The sequence below is a fragment of the Schistocerca nitens genome, chromosome 2 (assembly GCF_023898315.1).
Source record: "Schistocerca nitens isolate TAMUIC-IGC-003100 chromosome 2, iqSchNite1.1, whole genome shotgun sequence".
Classification (NCBI taxonomy): domain Eukaryota; kingdom Metazoa; phylum Arthropoda; class Insecta; order Orthoptera; family Acrididae; genus Schistocerca; species Schistocerca nitens.
This window is the reverse complement of record NC_064615.1, coordinates 793,985,330-794,009,005: the sequence shown is the minus strand read 5'-3', so window position 1 is coordinate 794,009,005 and position 23,676 is coordinate 793,985,330. Positions and strand designations below refer to the sequence as shown.

Here is a 23,676-nt window from a genome sequence, read left to right as displayed (position 1 = left end):
TGAGGCCTGGTGGGTAACGGGAAGAGAGGATATATTGGAGAGCAAGTTCCCATCTCCGGAGTTCGGATAGGTTGGTGTTGGTGGGAAGTATCCAGATAACCCGGACGGTGTAACGCTGTGCCAAGATGTGCTGGCCGTGCACCAAGGCATGTTTAGCCACAGGGTGATCCTCATTACCAACAAACACTGTCTGCCTGTGTCCATTCATGCGAATGAACAGTTTGTTGCTGGTCATTCCCACATAGAATGCATCACAGTGTAGGCAGGTCAATTGGTAAAGAGGGTAAGGAGTCATTCCAATCCCGGGAGCGGAAAGACTTACCTTAGGGGGGAAAAAGGACGGGTATACACTCGCATGCACACACACACACACACACACACACACACACACACACACACACTTTCTTGCCAAGGTAACCCCATTCCCGATGTCTAGGCGGAGCTTCAAGGAATCCTCAGAACCTTAGGCCCCCTGCAAAACCTTTCACCTGACTCCATCAACCTCCTGACCCCACCGACACCCCGCACCCCTACCTTCTTCCTAAAATCCACAAACCCAATCATTCCGGCCGCCCCATTGTAGCTGGTTACCAAGCCCCCACAGAACGTATCTCTGCCTACGTAGATCAACACCTTCAACCCATTACATGCAGTCTCCCATCCTTCATCAAAGACACCAACCACTTTCTCGAACGCCTGGAATCCTTACCCAATCTGTTACCCCCGGAAACCATCCTTGTAACCATTGATGCCACTTCCTTGTACACAAATATTCCGCACGTCCAGGGCCTCGCTGCGATGGAGCATTTCCTTTCACGCCGATCACCTGCCACCCTACCTAAAACCTCTTTCCTCATCACCTTAGCCAGCTTCATCCTGACCCACAACTTCTTCACTTTTGAAGGCCAGACATACCAACAATTAAAGGGAACAGCCATGGGTACCAGGATGGCCCCCTCGTACGCCAACCTATTCATGGGTCACTTAGAGGAAGCCTTCTTGGTTACCCAGGCCTGCCAACCTAAAGTTTGGTAAAGATTTATTGATGACATCTTCATGATCTGGACTCACAGTGAAGAAGAACTCCAGAATTTCCTCTCCAACCTCAACTCCTTTGGTACCATCAGATTCACCTGGTCCTACTCCAAATCCCATGCCACTTTCCTTGACGTTGACCTCCACCTGTCCAATGGCCAGCTTCACACGTCCGTCCACATCAAACCCACCAACAAGCAACAGTACCTCCATTATGACAGCTGCCACCCATTCCACATCAAACGGTCCCTTCCCTACAGCCTAGGTCTTCGTGGCAAACGAATCTGCTCCAGTCCGGAATCCCTGAACCATTACACCCACAACCTGACAACAGCTTTCGCATCTCGCAACTACCCTCCCGGCCTGGTACAGAAGCAAATAACCAGAGCCACCTACTCATCCCCTTGAACCCAGAATCCCCCACAGAAGAACCACAAAAGTGCCCCACTTGTGACAGGATACTTTCTGGGACTGGACCAGACTCTGAATGTGGCTCTCCAGCAGGGATACGACTTCCTCAAATCCTGCCCTGAAATGAGATCCATCCTTCATGAAATCCTCCCCACTCCACCAAGAGTGTCTTTCCGCCGTCCACCTAACCTTCGTAACCTGTTAGTTCATTCCTATGAAATCCCCAAACCATCTTCCCTACCCTCTGGCTCCTATCCTTGTAACCGCCCCCGGTGTAAAACCTGTCCCATGCACCCTCCCACCACCACCTACTCCAGTCCTGTAACCCGGAAGGTGTACACAATCAAAGGCAGAGCCACAAGTGAAAGCACCCACGTGATCTACCAACTGACCTGCCTACACTGTGATGCATTCTATGTGGGAATGACCAGCAACAAACTGTCCATTCGCATGAATGGACACAGGCAGACAGTGTTTGTTGGTAATGAGGATCACCCTGTGGCTAAACATGCCTTGGTGCACGGCCAGCACATCTTGGCACAGTGTTACACCGTCCGGGTTATCTGGATACTTCCCACTAACACCAACCTATCCGAACACCGGAGATGGGAACTTGCTCTTCAATATATCCTCTCTTCCCGTTATCCACCAGGCCTCAATCTCCGCTAATTTGAAGTTGCCGCCACTCATACCTCACCTGTCATTCAACATCATCTTTGCCTCTTCACTTCCGCCTCGACTGACATCTCTGCCCAAACTCTTTGTCTTTAAATATGTCTGCTTGTGAGATGTCTGCTTGTGTCTGTATATGTGTGGATGGATATGTGTGTGTGTGCGAGTGTATACCCGTCCTTTTTTCCCCCTAAGGTAAGTCTTTCCGCTTCCAGGATTGGAATGACTCCTTACCCTCTCCCTTAAAACCTTTCCCTCTCCTTCCCTCTTTCCTGATGAGGCAACAGTTTGTTGCGAAAGCTTGAATTTTGTGTGTGTGTTTGTGTGTCTATCGACCTGCCAGCGCTTTCGTTCGGTAAGTCACATCACCTTTGTTTTTAGATATATTTATATATATATATAAAATAGAGGGAAACATTCCACGTGGGAAAATTATATCTAAAAACACAGATGATGTGACTTACCAAACGAAAGCGCTGGCACGTCGATAGACACACAAACAAACACAAACATACACACAAAATTCTAGCTTTCGCAAACAACGGTTGCCTCGTCAGGAAAGAGGGAAGGAGAGGGAAAGACGAAAGGATTACCTTAGGGGGAAAAAAGGACGGGTATACACTCGCACACACACACATATCCATCCACACATATACAGACACAAGCAGACATATTTAAAGACCAAAATATGTCTGCTTGTGTCTGTATATGTGTGGATGGATATGTGGGTGTGTGCGAGTGTATACCTGTCCTTTTTTCCCCTAAGGTAACTCTTTCCGCTCCCGGGATTGGAATGACTTCTTACCCTCTCCCTTAAAACCCACATCCTTTCGTCTTTCCCTCTCCTTCCCTCTTTCCTGATGAGGCATATTGCGAAAGCTTGAATTTCGTGTGTATGTTTGTGTTTGTTTGTGTGTCTATCGACCTGCCAGCACTTTCGTTCGGTAAGTCACATCATCTGTGTTGGAATAAGGCATTTTTTTGGTTTAATTCAAACAGTGTGTGGCATTGTATTAAGTAGTCATTATGCAGTAAACAGTCACTTATTTGAAGCTGATCTGTGTGGACGCATGTGTGGAAAAATGATGAATGAAGAAGCTACTCTTGGTCCATCCATATCTATAACTCCATTAACAAAGGGAGAAGTGAAAAATATTATTATAAATGCCATGCAGTGCTGCAAACGGATGAAGATGGAAATAGGTGAGCATATTGATGATGTGAATAATTACTTAAAACTGATAACTGTATTAACATTGTAAAATTAGACACAATCATAAATGTTTAAAATGTCACTCGTCTGCTCCTACCTGAACAGCTGTGTTACAATAGCCTTGATTTATTTCCATTAGTACAAATAAGCATCACATGTACTGTGAACATCTCTATATATGTGCCTCCATGAAAGCTTTTTATTCCTGTGTGTCACTTCCACCACAGCACTGCTTCCCTGCATCTTTTGTCACCCTGTGGTTGCCGGCTGCCTAAGCTTTCATTCCACTGCTTTGAAGGTTATTACCCATCTGCTCAGTGAGGTGACCATGCAAGGATTCACAAGCTATTGATTTATCAACACAAGATGGTGCATAACCTGAAGGTAAACCAAAGGCTATCTTCTTCAGCCATAATAATATGCCAGTCTGTTACCATTGAGCAGTCGTTCTGTCCCATAGGTCTGTTCAATATATATCAGTACAAGTTGGTAATCTTCATAACTATGACATCTTGTTTTCGACTGCTGCCACAGCAATGATCTAACAGTTGTTATAATAAGCGTTACAACAGGGTTAATTTAGTTTCAGATATTGTATTAAATTGTGCACAAACAGCTCTATAAAGTGTTTTTACAAAATGTATTAGTTCTATGTGTTATTTCCATCATAGCAGCTTTGTGTCCAACTTGGAAGTAATGAATTCCCCACTCTCCCCAACCCTCATGTGCTAGTACTAGTAAGCTGCCTTGGATCTCTGCCTCATGTGACAGCTCAACAGGCATACAACAGTCATAAATCTTTGTGTGCACATTGGATCACAAACAGGTAGTACGTGTACAACATGTAGATTTTCCTTTGAATATTCAAGAGCTATTTGAAACATCGCATATGGTTTAAACTGATAATAATATAGATTGGATAATAATAATGTGGACTGGATACACTGACAAAATTTTAAAAATTGAGTTTTTTTCCCTAATTTTGAAAATTTCCAGCTCTTTTCAGTTTTTCAAGATTGCAAGGTTTGCTGGACATCCTGAGAGACGTGAATCTAAGAAATATTAATTACTGGACTCCTGATTGTTAATGCTGACTCAGGTGTGTTGAACGTCAGAGGCAATATTGTGTCCACATATAATATCTGGAAGTAAGTTTTATGCACTGAAGACTATAAAATCTTGTGAATCAGTAGCGTTCTTTTCTGTGAAGTTAAATCATTTTATTTTGTAGCAGGAAAGACAAGCACTTTGTAGATTATTGCACACATTTGGGATGCCTCCTTTTCCAAATTTCAAATGTCAATTATGTGACACTGATATCTGCTGCAAGATTTTGCCATGAATGGACTACTACTTAATGTGTCACCAGCATAGCTAGTTCCAACTTTAGAAAAGTCCTTTTCACAGTTCTTCATTAGATTTTATAGGCATAAATATTGTCGAATTTCTCACTAAAAACTACAGTACTGACAGCCAAAAATAAAGCATTTCAGATTCAAAAAATAATAAAGTTATCTGCTATTGTTAGTATCACTAATAAACGAAGTTGTTATTCAATCAGTGAAAACACTTTCACAATTTATTTGCAAGGCAGGAGGGGGGTTAACATAAAAATAATATAAAAGCTGATGAGGGCAGGTGATTTACAACCAGATATGATGGAGGGAAAGAGAGGTAAAAAAAAGGGATACATTAAGTGCATAGTACATGGCCTGTTTTTTGTAAGTAATTATATAGGAGGAGTTTCCAATGTCAAAGTTGTGAAATTTCTCACAACAGAAGGGTGTAAAGTACTTCCATCTGAATGGCATTATTTGCAGTAACGTCTTAATATGGAAAAAAAAAATGGTCATCAGTCCCCTAGGACTTAGAACTACTTAAACCTAACTAACCTCAGGACTTCACACAACACCGTCATCATGAGGCAGAGAAAATCCCTGGCCCCGCCGGGTCTTAATATGAAAATAAGCAATTTAAAACAATACGTAGAGGTAACAGAACAGCTATTTACTTTTGATTATGATACTTACATACTATGAGAGTTTAGTAGTGTGTAGAAACATATGGATGGAAGTGAGTCTGGACCTAAAGTTACCCGTTTTGAAGCCTCTCTCATAGCCTTAGCCTTCTCTACTTTGTCTGCATCCTTCCTGGAAATAATACAAAAAATTCATAAGGACGATGGTATATACACATTTTTATTCATTTAACAAATAGAAAAAGTCCAGCACAAAGTAACCCTGAAAATTGTAGTTTGATTGAAGGAAAGAAGGAAGGAATGAAGATTGAGTTTAACGTCCCATCGACAATGAGGTCATTAGAGACGGCGCACAAGCTCGGATGGTATCAAGAACGGGGAAGGAAATTGACTATGCCCTTTCATAGGGACCATCCTGGCATTTGCCTGGAGTGATTCAGGGAAATCACAGAAACCTAAATCTGGATGGCTGGATGCAGGTTTGAACCATTCGTCCTCCCAAATGCAACTCTAGTTTGCTAACCACTGCGCTACCTTGCTCCGTAGTTTGGTTGAAAGCTATGTACAAAGCCTAGTAGGAAGTCCATAGCTTCTGCACATAAACTCCACAGTTTTGTTGTAAATAGAAAATTGAGACAGGAATCATATATAAAAGGCCAAAGCTGCAAAGTTCAGCTAAAGGCTGATAAGACTATATTTTTTTTAAATTCTGGAGTTCTTTGTAAGTAGGCTTTCACAGGATAATTGGCGTCTATCTTCAAGAATCTGCCAACTGAGGTTTTTCAACATTTTTGTGATACTCTCCCATGAGCCAAACAATCCTGCAGCCATTCGTCCTGCCCTGCTCTGTATACATTCAGTATTACCTGTTAGTTCTATTTGTTATGTGTGCCATACATCTGAGCAGTATTTCAGGATGCGTCACATGGATCTTCTTCATAGACTGATTGCTTCTTCCTAGTACTACCAATGAACCGAAGTCTGCAACATACCTTACCTACAAATGAGCCTATGTAATCATTCCATTTCAGATCCATACAAATTGTTAATGTCGGGTACTTGTTGGACTGATTCCAATTGTGAGGCATTGATGTTGTTGTTCAGACTATTGCTTTTTGCAAAGTGCATAATTTTACATTTATGAACATTTAACACAAGCTGCCAATCATTGAATCAATTTGTAATCTCTTCAAGATCTGACTGAATATTTGTGCAGATGTTTTCAGATAGTATCTCACTATAGACAACTGCATTATCTGCAAGTCTGAGGTTATTAACACTGCTGTTGCCAAGGATCCCATCACACTCTCCTGGGGCATACCTTAAGTTACTCCTACTTCTGTCGATGACTTGCCATCCAAGATGACATCCTCAATCCAGGCACAAATTTTGTTTGATACACAAATCTTTAGGTGTAGGAAATTATAGTACTTGGTAATACATAACATGAGGTCAGGCCAGTCAGTGCAAGAGTTCCAATCATTTCATGTTGGTGGACACACTCTGCCGCTGGGCAGTCGCACGGTAGGAACACCAGCTGCTACAGTAATGGTTGGCGTTTCTACCATATGGCTGTCCAGCAGTGGACAGTTTCTGCCATCTTGCAATGATTGGAACCCTTGCACTGACTTGCCTGACCACATGTTATGTATTACCAAATACTATAGTTTCATACACTTGAAGATGTGATTTTTAAATCTCAAAACTAGTCACGGGTTGGATAAATATTAGTACAACTGAAGTGGATCTCTCCAAATTAATTACTAATTTTATGAGCTTTTATTCAAATATATTACATTCTACCAACAGTTTTCTATTGTTACAATTTAGGTATAGACTGTATTTTTATCTGCCCTTTCTTCTTGTCTCGTCAGCAACACTGCTGCAATTCATTTGCATATATCTCGTTAAATAAATATATAAAATCTCCATTTTACTTTCTCTAGAACACCTACATAATTTTTAACACTTAGTTCTTTCTGTTCTTTAGTGCCATGAGAGACACTCAAGTTGAAAAAGGCTTCATCCAATATTCAGAGTTTACCTGTCAGAAGGTGCAAGTATAAAATAATTGAATTAGCAGATACTACTCAACATGGCTGAAAAAACTGAAGTACTAGGTGGGAAGAAATCACTGGATATCTGTAATGCTTTAATTCTAAAAGCCAAGAATATTTTTTGATAAATTCAGCCACTAAGGTTTATACCTCTGTTCAAACAGAATTATAAACCTTAGTGATTGAATATATTTGTTATGATTTATACAGTGCCTAGTAAGACACCTGTACTAAACCTTGTCTTTCTGACATGAAATCAGATTTATAAACATAAATGTTTAGTACTTCATGGTAACACTGATGTTGAATATGTTTATACTGTTACAGAAGGTTAACACAAACAATCTCTCTCAGGAACCCAAAACATTAAATGATAAGACCTGATGACTGAGGTTTAAAAACGCAAACATAATTTATCATATTGTATAATATGTATGGATAAAAAAGATCAACTCACCTAGTGGCAGCAAGAGAAAACACATATAAAGGATATCGAAATGTGCAAGCTTTTGGAGCCAGTGGCTCTTCTTTTGGTAGAAGGGTACAAGAGGAAGAGAGAGGGATGAAGAAAAAGGATTGGCAAGGTTCAGGAAATAGGGAGAGTTATGGAAAAGTTGCCCAAAATCCCAGGTTGGGGGAGACTTATTGGACAGGATGAGACAGAAAGACCAACATATCATATATAACATGGCAAAGTTGTGACTGAATCTTGGTATCATTTATTGAATGCCTTTTTAGTATGAATTGATTTTATTAAGCCTAATCTAGAACAAATATCTCAATATTTTATTTATTGTAAAGATGTAAATCACCCCTGAGAGTGAAGAGAAACTAATGAGATTGAGATGTATAATTTCATTGACATTCAATTTCCAAAGTTCATCTCAAGATTACATATAAAGGACAAACATAGGATTTCTTATTTGGCAATCATCACACAATATTTAGTTTCATTAACACCAAGCAAATTCATCTGTTCTTGTTTTTCATCTGCTTCCTTCCAGTCTACACTTTATATTCTCTTTATTTTTGCCACTATCACTCGGTCCCCCCCCCCCCAGGAGTAAAATTTGTCTTCTTCTTTTCGTGTCTCGTTTCCTAATATGAAGTCTTCAGCATCAGCTGATTTAATCTGACAATATTTAGTTCTGTGTTTTGATTTTGGATATCATGAAACCTCTTTTCAGGACACTATCCACTCTGATCAAATCATCTTCCAAGTCATAAAAATACACTCCTGGAAATTGAAATAAGAACACCGTGAATTCATTGTCCCAGGAAGGGGAAACTTTATTGACACATTCCTGGGGTCAGATACATCACATGATCACACTGACAGAACCACAGGCACATAGACACAGGCAACAGAGCATGCACAATGTTGGCACTAGTACAGTGTATATCCACCTTTCGCAGCAATGCAGGCTGCTATTCTCCCATGGAGACGATCGTAGAGATGCTGGATGTAGTCCTGTGGAACGGCTTGCCATGCCATTTCCACCTGGCGCCTCAGTTGGACCAGCGTTCGTGCTGGACGTGCAGACCGCGTGAGACGACGCTTCATCCAGTCCCAAACATGCTCAATGGGGGACAGATCCGGAGATCGTGCTGGCCAGGGTAGTTGACTTACACCTTCTAGAACACGTTGGGTGGCACGGGATACATGCGGACGTGCATTGTCCTGTTGGAACAGCAAGTTCCCTTGCCGGTCTAGGAATGGTAGAACGATGGGTTCGATGACGGTTTGGATGTACCGTGCACTATTCAGTGTCCCCTTGACGATCACCAGTGGTGTACGGCCAGTGTAGGAGATCGCTCCCCACACCATGATGCCGGGTGTTGGCCCTGTGTGCCTCGGTCGTATGCAGTCCTGATTGTGGCGCTCACCTGCACGGCGCCAAACACGCATACGACCATCATTGGCACCAAGGCAGAAGCGACTCTCATCGCTGAAGACGACACGTCTCCATTCATCCCTCCATTCACGCCTGTCGCGACACCACTGGAGGCGGGCTGCACGATGTTGGGGCGTGAGCGGAAGACGGCCTAACGGTGTGCGGGACCGTAGCCCAGCTTCATGGAGATGGTTGCGAATGGTCCTCGCCGATACCCCAGGAGCAACAGTGTCCCTAATTTGCTGGGAAGTGGCGGTGCGGTCCCCTACGGCACTGCGTAGGATCCTACGGTCTTGGCGTGCATCCGTGCGTCGCTGCGGTCCGGTCCCAGGTCGACGGGCACGTGCACCTTCCGCCGACCACTGGCGACAACATCGATGTACTGTGGAGACCTCACGTCCCACGTGTTGAGCAATTCGGCGGTACGTCCTCCCGCATGCCCACTATACGCCCTCGCTCAAAGTCCGTCAACTGCACATACGGTTCACGTCCACGCTGTCGCGGCATGCTACCAGTGTTAAAGACTGCGATGGAGCTCCGTATGCCACGGCAAACTGGCTGACACTGACGGCGGCGGTGCACAAATGCTGCGCAGCTAGCGCCATTCGACGGCCAACACCGCGGTTCCTGGTGTGTCCGCTGTGCCGTGCATGTGATCATTGCTTGTACAGCCCTCTCGCAGTGTCCGGAGCAAGTATGGTGGGTCTGACACACCGGTGTTAATGTGTTCTTTTTTCCATTTCCAGGAGTGTATATAATGAGATATAAATGCCTGCAATAAGTGCATATAAGCTCACTAACAAAGAAACGTACTTACAGGTCTGGAAGAGGCATCCTATCAGGTGGCGGAGCATTTGGGTCTGATTTTGCTTTTTTGGAAAACAAAGGATCTTTCTTTGGTTTCTTCTTCTTTGGTTTATCAGCATTATCTGCATCAGCTTCTTCTTCTTCTTCAACTGGTAGATATTGAATGTCTGGTTCTTTCAGCAATCCATAGTAAACCTTAGCTTTGTTATCTGAAATGTTAAAGGACCATTTACTTGTCATATTCAACATCAGTGTCACCATAAAGTACTAAACACCTTTGGTTATAAATCTGATTTCATGCCAGAAAGACCAGCTTCATATAATTATAAATGTTATAAATATGCAGAAGTCTAATTAAAAAATCTTAAATACTATTAAACAAATTTCAACACATAACAAAAAAGATAGGTTGCCAATCACCATGAAGGTGACAAATTGAATTGCAGGCAGGCACAATGAAAAGACTCCCACATACAAATTAATTTATAAAATGAGTCTTCAAAACACCTATTGAATACAACATAATTTTTTACACTGCACGTAAAATTAACGAAAGAAAGTATCTTTCTTAAAACATTTGGCTTAAGCCAGAAACAACGAGAAAACTGTGTCTACTGCAAATCAATCTCCACCATGCAGTGTGAATTGATGTGCATAAAATGGAAACAACTACTCAGCAGAACATCCAAGAGCATGCCATTCATTAATCAACCTCCACCACTCAAACAATTCCACCAATTCCAAAACTGACAGGACATAAAACATTTTAATGTGTCTTCTCTTAAAGATAGATAAGAGCCTCATCTACACTTTTCAGTATATTATTGTCTTAGCTACTGACATTTATAATTGTTCTGCAAGTTTCTTTAATTTCATCCGGCTACCTTTCACCAACTCACATTCTCTAACTTTTCTTATCCCTTAAAATCCAACCTACGATTTTCTTGGTCCACCTAACATTCATTCATTCATTGGCTGCTGATCCGATCCACCTCTATTTCATTTTCAATACAGTCATCATTCTCTCTTCCACTTCAGTTCATTCCCCATTCCATTTTTCTCTCCTTGTAATTGCAAACATGCGTGTCTCTAATGCCCACTGATCAACCCTTTGTCTTCGAATGCTTTTTGCATTAAGTCCCTGTCCCATTCTCATATGTCAAAACTGGTAATGCATACTGATTGTAATTTTTCATTTTCAGGCACATGGACAGTTTAGTTTTGAAAACTATGTCTAGTTTATACAAATACTCAACCAATTTTTGCTCTTCAGTTTTTACTTTTGTTATCTGTCCAATTGTTGCTCTAAATACAAAAACTCATCTGCTGGTTTTGCGACAATATATTTAACTTTTGCTACCTACTTTTTGTAATTTTGCTTATACATTAATTTTGGATTATTACAAATGATTTTGCATTCTACTTTCAAACTTGCTCCATTACACCATTCCTTTACTTGTTAAAGTTTATCTGCACTAGAGATGAAAACTAGAAAATTGTCAGTAAAAAGAAAGTAGTTCACATATGTACCAACAGCTCATATTCATTGTTTATTTTTCCAATTTAAGGGTTTGAAAACTTCCTCTAGGACTACTGCAAATAATTTTGGTGATTGATATGGAATTTACTTGTTGATTTCTCCTTCAATTCTGAATTTCCCACTATTCTGACAATGTGCAGTGGAAGGAATATGAAAAATAGGATTTAATGTTCTGTTGGTGGATCATCAGAGAAAAAAATGGAAATGATCATTTGGCGTCATTGGCCGGGAGGCCCCTTACGGGGCAGGTCCGGCCACCTTGGTGCAGGTCTTAACACATTCAACGCCACATTGGGCGACCTGCGTGCCAGATGGGTATGAAATGATGATGAAGACAACACAACACCCAGTCCCTGACCGGAGAAAATCCCTGACCCAGTCGGGAATCGAACCTGGGCCTGTAGGACGGCAATCCATCATGCTGACCACTCAGCTGTCGGGGCAGACATCATTAGAGAAGATGGAACACAAGTTTAAGAAGTAAAATTGGGGAAGAGTGGAGAAAGTAATTGGTCTTCTTCTTTTAAAAGCAAAAAATCTCAGTACTTGCTTTGAGGAATTTATGGGAACTACAGAAAACCAAATACTGGACAGAGATTTTCTCCAAACTGTGAGTTCACAGACTGTACCATAGTGTTACCTTGCTCTTGCTCTGTACGTCTTGTGGAAGGTGTAACATTCGTTGATGAATGAAAACATTACGACCACTTGTTTGATAGTGCTTTGGTCCACCTTTAGAACCCTGTACATAGCAATTCTCAGTGGCAAGGATTCGACAAGTCCTTGGTAGGTTTGTGGAGGTAAGTGGCACTAGATATCCGTGCACACATTACACAATTTCCACAAATTATGGGCTGCCAGTTTGTGGGCACACAATAGCATCCCAGATGTTTCATTGTGTTCCAGGCAGGTAAATTTGGTGGTCAAGACATCAACATGAATTCACTATTGTGTTCCTCAAACCACTTTAGCATGAGTTTGGCCTTGTGACATAGACAGTTATGGTGCTGGAAGATGCCATCACTATTGGAGAAAAGATCAAGCATGAAGTGTTGCAACAGTTTGCAAGAAAGTTCACATAGTTCACAGATGCCATGGTGCCTTTGATTATCACTGCAGTCCCTATGGAAGTGCAAGGGAATGTCCCCCAAAGCATAATGATACCATTGACATGTGTTCATGACAGTGCATGTTCGGGGCAGTCGTTTGCCTGGATGATGGCGTATCCCAACACAATCATCAACCAGGTGCAACAAGAAACATGATTTGTCTGACCAGGTGACCCATTTCCTTTGCTGCAGGGTCCAAATTCAATTATCCTGTGGTCATAACAATTGTAATTGACAATAATGTTAGATCAACATGTGAATAGGTAGGGGTTGTCTACTGTGAAGCCTCATGTTCAACAATGTGCGCTGAATGATGTGCTCCGAAACACCTGTCTCTGCATCACTACTGTACTCTGTCATCAGACCTGCCCCAGTTCCCCATTTGTAGCCCTTATCATTGCTAGAACCTCTCCCCATTCACCTCTGCTCTGATTCTATACTTCCCTATACACATCACATCTGCAAAGCGCCACTGGCAGACAGTCAGTCTTGTGGTGGGCAGTGGTTATAATGTGTTGGCTCATCAGTGTTCGTGTTCTTCAGTATACTATGATAAGTTGAATCAATGCCATATTTCTCACAGGCTGATAGTACAGACTTTGTTGAAACTGAGTCTAAACTTTCTTAAAATGTACAATCATAGACAACACAGTAATTTATACACATTGCTCAATGCAGTAATTTCTTTCAAGACTTGCAAGTGTTCCATGTACTGCGCCCACTTCTATAGTCAGATTGCTCCCTTTCTTGGTTCTTGGTTTTTCTTTGCAGTGGGTAAAAATTTAGGTGAACATACAGCACACTATGGTGAGCAGTCTGACATATCTATAGCTGTTTTACATGTTGTCAGTTTTCTTTTCTGTGAAGTAGAACAGTTGCAGCATTGTAATATGAAACATAGACAGAGTTGATTAGCAAAACACAGTTGACTTCTTAACTACCATATTTTATTTGTAATAGTGAAATAAACTGCACTGGCGACTAAAGTCAAGCTGCAGAGAAACATAAACATAATTTCCATGAACTAACCGAATCTTTTTTTGCAACCATTACTGCCAATAAAAAACAAAAAATAAGATCCTCAATAGAAAATACAACCTCTCCTATCATAGGAGATATTTTTGTAAAGCTATTGAAATTATGGTGTAATGAAATAAGCAAATACATTGGCTCACACCTGAAACATGTCTCTTTGTTAAATTGAGTTTTCAGACATGATGCTATATGCTGTTCGAGGTGGCGCAGTGGTTAGCACACTGGACTCGCATTTTGGGAGGACGTCGGTTCAATCCCGCGTCCAGCCATCCTGATTTAGGTTTTCTGTGATTTCCCTAAATCGCTCCAGGCAAATGCTGGGATGGTTCCTTTGAAAGGGCATGGCCGACTTCCTTCCCCATCCTTCCCTAATCCGATGAGACCGATGACCTCGCTGTCTGGTCTCCTTCCCCAAAACAACCCAACTATATGCTGTTATTACATCTATTTATAAATCTGAGGATACAAAAGTGTCACAAACTATTGTTCTTATAACAACAGTAATTATGGCTATTGTCATATGTATTTTTGATGAATCAGAATACTGTGACTGAAAAATAAAATCTCAAGAAGCTGTTGAGGTACCAGGCAAGTAGCAGTTTTCATGTTGGTTTGTGAGTTAAAAGAATGAAAAACATCCCTGGAGGCACCATGTGATACTTGAGACTACATATTACCATGGCACCCCTGATGGCTGTGGAAGAAACATCATCATTACCGTAACCCAGCAGAAAATCTTGCAGTGGGCAGACAGCTTGTGTGCTTGTGTATATCACACTGTGCTGACATGACTGAAGGTTATCATTATGGAAGAGTAATTTCTAAAATGAAATGTAAAATAAACCTATGAGTGAAGAGAAAACCAAGTTCAATAATTATTAGGAGGGTAATAAAATAATACTCTATGTTAGCTTACTGGTCAGATTTTAGAGATAGGATAAATTATATGGAAACCACTTTGTGGATATTTGCAACTATGTAATAAAAGGAATTTAATGAAAAGGAAAATAGAAGTGCTCCATTTCTCTGACAGAAAACACACGAAAATTAAAGAGATTTTCACACTCTTCTGCAAAGGTATTATAACTATGCATAGCTTGTTCAAATTCTAATGTTGGAGAGTACATTTTCATCTATACTTAACTGCCAGACTAGACAACAAGGTTGCACATACTTTCTCAGCATTAGACTATGTCACAATGTGGATTAAATTCTATGTCATCATCTTGGGTATTAATAATCACTTCCATTGTAGTTTGGACCTTTATTACTGTACCACTACCGGTTTCATGGCGTTAAAGCCACATCTTCAGGTGACGTATGATTAGAACATTAGAGCAAAAAAGCTCGGAATCTTTTTCTCAACATTCGTTGTCTGTCAAATACAAAATACTGCTAAAAGACGGTACGTCATGGGTTAAAAACTGCCAAATTCCAATACAGTAGATGGATCCAAAACAAATTGTATCATGGGGCTTGCTTCTCCAAATCAGCTGAAGTGATTATTAATACCCAAGATGAATACTCACAGTTTTAGTTGCCCACCTACAAGGTTGTCTATGTCGTCAGCCTAGAAATCATTCGCTGGTGTAGAACTGTCTTCACTGATGAGTTCTGCTTTGAATTGAGCCCTGATGACCAGCACAGACATGTCTGGAGACACCCTAGACAATGGCGGGGTACCAACCTGACTGTCGTCTGCCATACGGCAAGAAAACAAGGCGTGATGGTCTGACGTTCATAGCAGAATGGTATGTCAACGATATTCTACGCTCCATTTTGTTGCCCTATGTGTCAAGCCATCTTGGGCTTACATTTCAGAAAGATAAGCCTGCCCATACACAGTGAGAGTTTCCACTGCTTGCCTTCATGCTTGCCAAACATACCTTGACCAGAAAAGTTGCCAGATATCTACCCAATTAAGAATTTTTTGAGCATTATGGGCAGTACCTTCCAACCAGCTCAGGATTTTGATGAACTAATGCACCAACTGGGCAGAATTTGGCATGATATCCCTCAGCAGATAGCCAACAACTCTATCAATCAATGCTAAGCCAAGTAACTGCTTGCATAAGTGCCCGACATGGACCAACATGTTATTGTCTTGCTCAAATTTGTGAAGCTCTTTCTCTTGAATAAATCATCCAATATTTCTGTAAGAGTAATCATTTGTTTATCTCTATATATACATCACAGCTACCGATTTTTGCCCCATTTGGTTAAGACCTTTGTAGTGTGTCACATTTTTTTTGGTGGATTTGAGGTTTTCCCGGCATACAGAAATCTTGAAAATTTCTCAGGTATTCAGCCAGGTAGCGTCGTCCAAAAGGCGCAATATTTCGGCAAGCTGACTTTTTGCAATCTTCAGGCATTCTTGGTGTCTGATTGCTCTGTGATGGATGCCGACTTTATATAATCTCCACCCTTCTCCCGCAGCTTCTGTCTGGGCACTTCCGAGTGGTCCGCGGCCAGTGGTGGGAGAAGGGTGGCACTGGGTGGTGGGGGAAGCGCAGCGCCCCACGACAGATCATGGGCCGCAGTCCTTCCGTGGCTACGGCTACTTGCGAAACTCTGCTGTTGTGGTGACAATGCTTCTTCTTCTTAGGGTGTCCTGACAGGAGGGGATTTCTGTGTAGACTTTGGTTGTGTTTTAATCATACTCAAAGCTGGATCCCAGGCTTTGCTTAACTGGAAACCGCTGTCTTTATTTATTAGTTCGTCATGCAGCTGGATCTCCACTGCCTCTTTGAGGAGACAATTCCAGAAGGTGTTCGATTGCTGTAACACCTTTGTGCCATCGTAGTTCATGTCATGTCCATGAGAGATGCAGTGGTCTGCCACAGTGGACTTGGTCGGCTGTGTGTTGTCTGTGTGGTGTTTATGTTCACTACATCTCTCCTGTACTGTCCAGATGGTCTGGCCTATATACATTTTCCTGCACTGGCAAGGGATGCTATAAACTCCCGGTTTCCGGAGTCCTAAGTCATCCTTGACTGATCCTAATAATGTTTTTGTTTTGGATGGAAGGTGAAACGCGCACTTGACATTATATTTTCTGAGTATTCTGCCAATCTTTGCCGATGTGTTCCTCACAAATGGTATGATCAATGTCGCAACCGGTTTGTCTTCATCCTCGGAAGGCTGCGGTCTCGGCTTCTTCGGTATTAAGGCGCGTTTTATCTGCCGGTTGTTGTAACCGTTCATGTGGAACACGGCCTGTAAGTGCTGCAATTCAGCTGCTAGGCTGTCACAGTCCGAGATTTCACATGATCTGTGCACCAGTGTGCTTAGAACACCCTCTCGCTGTGAAGGAGCATGACAGCTGGAGGCATGCAGGTTCAAATCTGTATGTGTCGGCTTAAAATAGCCGCTGTGTCCTAGTGTGCCATCTGGTCTTCGCTTGACGATCACATCCAGAAATGCAAGCTGATTGTTTTCTTCTACCTCCATCGTGAACTTGATATTCTGGTGGAGTGGGTTCAGATGCTGCAGAAAGTCTTGGAGGCGTTGTCGTCCATGCGGCCAGATTACGAATGTATCGTCTACATATCAAAAAAAGCAAGAGGGCTTGTAGGCTGCTGACTCGATAGCTTCTTCTTCAAAATCCTCCATAAACCTATTGGCCACTACTGGTGATAGCGGACAGCCCATCGCTACTCTATCTGTTTGTTTGCAGCAGTTCCCATCAAACAGAAAGTATGTTGACGTAAGTATGAATTCGAAAACTTTCATTACTGTTGGTCCAAATTTTTCTCCTTTGAGGCTTAGGGAGTCTCTTAGAGGTACCATAGTAAAGAGGGATACCACGTCAAAGATAACCATAAGGTCTTCTCGGCTCAATCGGAAGTTCTGGAGCTGTTGGACGAAATGCGCGGAGTTTCTGATGTGGTGCTGACATTTGCCCACAAAGGGACTGAGTATCGACATCAGATGTTTTGCTAATTCATATGTTGCTGCTGCAATGATGCTTACAATCGGGTGGAGAGGCAATCCATCCTTATGGACTGTAGGTAGTCCGTGTAGTCTAGGAGGTACACCTGCTCATAGACGAAGTTTCTTCATCACCTTCTTATCTTCGAAAGTGTGCTGGAGAAGCTCAGTAGTCTTCCTTTTTACTCTGTTGGTAGGATCATCTTTGACTCTACGGTAGGTGTTGTCTTCTAATAGGTCATACATTTTTTTGCTTGTATACAGCACATGGTAATTCCCTTTATCTGGTGGGATGATGACAGTCTAGGCATCTTCTTGGAGCCGCTTCAGTGCTTTCCTCTCTTCCTTGGAGATGTTTGGCTCCGGAGGAGCCACCCTGGTGACTACATGGCATGTTTCCCATCGTATTTCCTCTGCAGCATCATGTGGACGTGCAAGAGCGGCCTGTTCCACCGCGCTGATGAATTGTTCTGTTGGTAATGTTGTCCGTGTTGGTGTGAAATTCAGCCCCTTTTTAAGTATGGATAAGGTAGCAGCGTCAATTAATTTCCCTGTACAGTTGATGACAGTACTCTGTGGTTCTTCTTGCGGTGGTTTGGCTGCAAGACGTTCATATTTTGCAGTTTGGCTGCAGGTGGCCAATTCCCAAGCACTGTTGGCTTGAGACCAACTAACTGCAACTACCCACGCCCATGAGTCAGAGGAGAGTGTCGAGGCAAGCTGCAAGTGGCATGAGAAGAGTTTTCCAGAGGTCTCGTCGAGTCTGCATAGAGTGTACCGGATCTTCTCCCTGACCAGGGCCAGGCAGCTCTTCCAGTGATCCAGTTGGTGGCTGCGGTTCTGATATGATGAGTGACCTTCGCAAAAGAAGGTATGATTCGGTCCTCTCAGCATCTCAGTAGTAAGACAAGGGAGGCCAAAAGGCACTCCTTCCTGTTCCGAAGGTTGTCCAGCTTCTCGATTTTGCTGTGCATCTCCTCCCCACAGAGGTACTTGAAGTGTGATCTGAGGTTTTCCTGGCGTACAGAAATCTTGAAAATTTCTCGGGTATTCAGCCGGGTAGCGTCGTCCAAAAGGCGCAATATTTTGGCAAGCTGACTTCTTGCCATCTTCAGGTGTTCTTGGTGTCTGATTGCTCTCTGATGGATGTCGACTTTATATAATCTCCACTCTTCTCCCGCAGTCTCTGTCTGGGCACTTTCGAGCGGTCTGCTCCTTTAGAACTAAACTCCAGCACCCATTCCACTGTTTATTATAAAAAACAGATCAGTTCTGGCCCTTCAAGGCCATTATCCAGTGGTATATGTCGGGCATTCTGAGGGAACACAGAACACCTGCACATACCTTGGAGACCAAAACTGGTCATGGTTTACAAAGCAAAAAGAAAAGCATAACTGGTGCTGGTATTTTATTCAAAATCAATACTACAGTAGTGGAATCTGCATCAACATGCTCCATATGCTGGACAAGAAATTAATAATACTACAGTACTTATGAATCCACACCCCTAAACACAGAACTTTGCCAAAAGTACATTAAGAGAATAACCCCACAACAGAGGAAGCTAACTAAACATATTTGGTAGTATAATTTTTCCTCTCTTATGCAATACATAAAATATTGGTACAGCTATGTGATGTTTGTGAAGGTGATGTCATTAAATAAACATATCTTGGTTACAAGGCATGTTGCCAAAAAACAGTATATAACATATTACACTAATAGATTTGTTAAAATCTGCAGAAACTGGGTCTTACTCTTGCCTAAATGTTATAAAATACGTTCCACTGGTTTAAGAAAATTTTTCATTAAATTACATACATAACAAATAAGCCATGATCAAACAAACATATCAGAGAGTACCTCAACAAAAGAGATGTATGCTGACTAAGGTAGTTTTTTACTCAAGTTTTAAATTAAATTTAATGAAGCCAACTGAAAAATCATATGTAGCCATCACATGAATTTTGTATGGAAGATAATTCGGCAATAACTCTCAGAACTATTCAACTAGAAATATTTTATGGTGTAATCGATGCTACCTAAATAAATGTTTTTATAGCTAAAATGAAATACCTTGCCGTGTTGCTTCCCCTACTACTGCTCCGGATGTGGCTTCAATTTGTTGCTTATTGCGAGCTACACCTTCGTACATATCAAAATACAAATGTTCTTGTATGATGTTGAGGACAACACTGTGTTTCTTTTCTTGAAGGTGTCTTTTCAAGATTGAAAGGGTATCACGTGACATCCTGATAATAAATTCACTTGACCTGAGAACCGGTAACAGTTCTGTTAGACTCAACTTTCAAGATTATAATTCTTTATGAAATAATGAAAAAAGGGACTATAACATGTTATTAACCAGACTGATTGAAATACACACTAGAGAACAACACCTGAAAAATAAAACACATTGTGCATGCTTCCATCACTGCCACTATTTCACTCACATCCTTTCACTTTTTACTTCTTGTTTTTTTCTTTTCTTTTCTTTCTCTCTTCTTTTTTTTTTTTTTTTAAAGTAGTTCTAATCGGAACCATCTGTTTCAATTTATATATATATATATATATATATATATATATATATATATATATATATATATATATATATATATATATATATATATATATATATATAAATAAAAAGATGATGAGACTTACCAAACAAAAGCGCTGGCAGGTCGATAGACACACAAACAAACACAAATATACACACAAAATTCAAGCTTTCGCAACAAACTGTTGCCTCATCAGGAAAGAGGGGGAAAAACGAAAGGATGTGGGTTTTAAGGGAGAGGGTAAGGAGTCATTCCAATCCCGGGAGCGGAAAGACTTACCTTAGGGGGAAAAAAGGACAGGTATACACTCGCACACACACACATATCCATCCACACATACAGACACAAGCAGACATATTTAAAGAGGCAACAGTTTGTTGCGAAAGCTTGAATTTTGTGTGTATATTTGTGTTTGTTTGCGTGTCTATCGACCTGCCAGTGCTTTTGTTTGGTAAGTCTCATCATCTTTCTTTTTAGATATATTTTTTCCACGTGGAATGTTTCCCTCTGTTATATATATATATAAAAAGTACCAATGCACAATTTAATACTCAGATAATTGTTAAACTTGGTATGCTGGTACTATAATTCCACCGACATATTACAGGAAGCTGTAAAATATTGCAGAAAGATCTGAAAGCTGTGTAGGGGAGACAGGTATATTTTTCACTGACAGTAGTCCAGTATCTACAGTAAGTCGCTATCAACTATTGTGGGGAGCCTAAGTAATAATTAGCAGCATTTTTTAAAATTTTTTTCATCAGACGGACACATCATGCAAGACAGGTGAATGAAATATTGTTGCATTAAATTTGTATATAATATGTAACAAAGCTCAATTAACAGGGAACCACCATAAAAATTTAACAATTTCTCGAGGACATATGTAAACTGCTCTTTATTTCATGGTGTAATTTCTGTATTGTCTTCGGTTTACAGCATATAGTGACAGGAAAATTATGATATCAACAAGCAGCCAGCCATTTATGTTATATGCTGGAATGATTATTTGAGCTGTTACAAAACTGGTCGTATACTGGTGCAGATATGCATAATGTAATAGTAGTACAATTCTGAAAATCAAGCAAGGCAGATACATTTTGAGATGCTAATTAATTTTTTCCCATTACAAGAATACTGGCATTGAGTAATTTGGGCTGCATTTAGTCGAAGCTTCCACATGTAACATTAACCGTGGAACATTACAGAAGATGGACATGTCCATATCAAGTGCAGATATTTATTTTTTGGCCAAAGGCATCAATTTGCGAGTCAATGTGAAGAAAGTGAGATTATTTGCAGCAACTGTCACTAGTCAGTACGGACACTACTCCATCTGTCAAAAAAAAAAAAGTCTGTCATCGAAAATGTAACATCTGCAGGAGCGTTCCCACACGAATTGAAAGTTAACACTAAACTCAATATTACTTTGACCAGCAGAACGGGAGGGAAAGTAAGCAGAACATAAAATATTTTAATTTTGGGCCTTACATTCCTTACACAAGAAGATTTTGCCCAGAAACCTTTTCCATACTCAGGGCATACAGTAACAAAAGTGTGTCATGCCCAGTGTCTCAAGCATCCTATCGAGTCAGCTATTGCTAAGAACAACCAAGGGTTACACAACTTAACGTCAGAGTGGGTTCATGCATTTCCCAAACAAACTGAAGAGAAATTCAATGTCTGTAACTCCCAGATCATGGGAGACTCAAGCAAATCAGCCAATGCTGGACAATGTTTAGATAAAACCACACACAAACTAGATTTTTAGGATGAACTCAGACATCTATGACTATAGAGTTCATTGAAGTAATTAACAGCAAGCTGAAGATAATTTATTTTCTGGTACAATCACAAAATTTCAATATGAAATTACCAATTGCAGATATCACTAGCCATCTTTGGATGGCACTGCAGTTTCCTCAGTCACTGGAGCGATTTATGGCATCCTGGATCCTGATACAGTTTGAAATTTCTGTCGGTGGTCTCTGGCAGTCAACAGACAAGGTCAGCCTGTACACTTTTGTGCTGTATGTGTCCCTTCATGTTTCCACTCCACTTCACTATCATATTGGAAACAGTGGACCTAGGGATGTTTAGGAGTGTGGAAACCTCGTGTACAGATGTATGACACAAGTGACAACCAATCACCTAACCAAGTTCAAAGTCCGTGAGTTCCACGAAGTGCTCCATTCTGTTATCTAATGACTACTGAGGTCGTTGATATGGAGTACCTGTTGTTAGATGGCAGCACAATGCACCTAATATGAAAAGCATGTTTTTGGGGGTTTCGGATACTTTTGATCACACAGTGTATATAAGCATGTTTATGAGGCCAGGAAAGGTGGTTGTCTATCACTGGTATCTCCAGTACAACTAAAATGTCATCCTAGAATAAGAATCAACTAAATGTAAGACAATAATCACTGGAACACCTACACCATGCAACAGGATGACGGAAAAGTGAGCATGTGTCCTGTTGCATCTTCTGAAATTGCAGAACACAAATAGATCAGTTTAAAACCAGCAGCAGTTTACATGTGGCATTACAAAGCATAAAAATAATTTTCTTGTAGACTCTTCCTCCTTTTTTAGGGTTGAGGGTGGGTTCTGTTTTCTGGTATAAAAGTGTTTACTAGATGTTAGCAGGCGAAAGGCAAGGAATTGCAAATTTCTGGAGGGGGGAAAAAACTGCTGACTTACTAGCCACTCCTACAAATTAATCTGGGTTCATAAACTGAAAATTGTTGTAAATGTCTGCGTGCAGTGTTATTCATGTGAAAGTTAGTGAAAGTTTTCTAAATATTTGCAAATAGTGTAACTAAGGTGGGGCTTTGGTACCAGCCCAGTATTCACGAGGTGGGATGTAGTAAGCCACCTAAAAACAACATCTAGACTGACCCTAGTCATTAATCCGTCGGACAGATTCAATCTGGGGCCAGCGCACATTCCCATCCTTGAGGTGGTGCTTTAACGCACATGGTTACCTGGGTGGACTCTTGTAAAACTGTATGACAAGTATAAACACATTCCATACAAACAAGACTCCACTTGTAAAGCAGCAAGATAATTATTATTCCTTGCTAAACTGAGTGGAACCATGTACATATTAAACAAGCATAAACATGTAAACAGCAGCTACTCAGTAAAACTGAACAAGCAACTTCAAAGTACTGGCTTCTCTGTTATTTTGATGTCTTCTATTTCAGCCGTGTAAGTAGTAATATGAGGGTGGTTCAATAGGTAAGATAACAAGAGCTCCTGTAGATGTACATAAATATCTCATGCAAATTAATTTCATTTCTAAACATAAGAGACAATTGGAGCTTCCAAATGCCCTCAGTATATGTACTGCAACCAATGAGTAATGTGTAATAAGATTTTTGAATTTAAAGAAAAATCACCAGCTGCAATTCATCACCAACTAACTAAA

The 23,676-nt window shown here is 41.0% G+C and overlaps 1 protein-coding gene across 1 annotated transcript in view; it reads right to left on the bottom strand.

Annotated features, from left to right (window-relative positions):
- The window catches only part of LOC126237046 (transcription initiation factor TFIID subunit 5), a 69,376-nt gene that overhangs the window by 22,865 nt on the left and 22,835 nt on the right, over positions 1-23,676 (bottom strand). The window contains exons 4-6 of the mRNA XM_049946810.1: positions 19,759-19,955; positions 10,079-10,277; positions 5,362-5,481 (exon numbers count right to left, since the gene is read on the bottom strand). Coding sequence (XP_049802767.1) covers positions 5,362-5,481; positions 10,079-10,277; positions 19,759-19,955 — 516 coding nt within the window. The remainder of the gene's footprint in view (positions 1-5,361; positions 5,482-10,078; positions 10,278-19,758; positions 19,956-23,676) is intronic.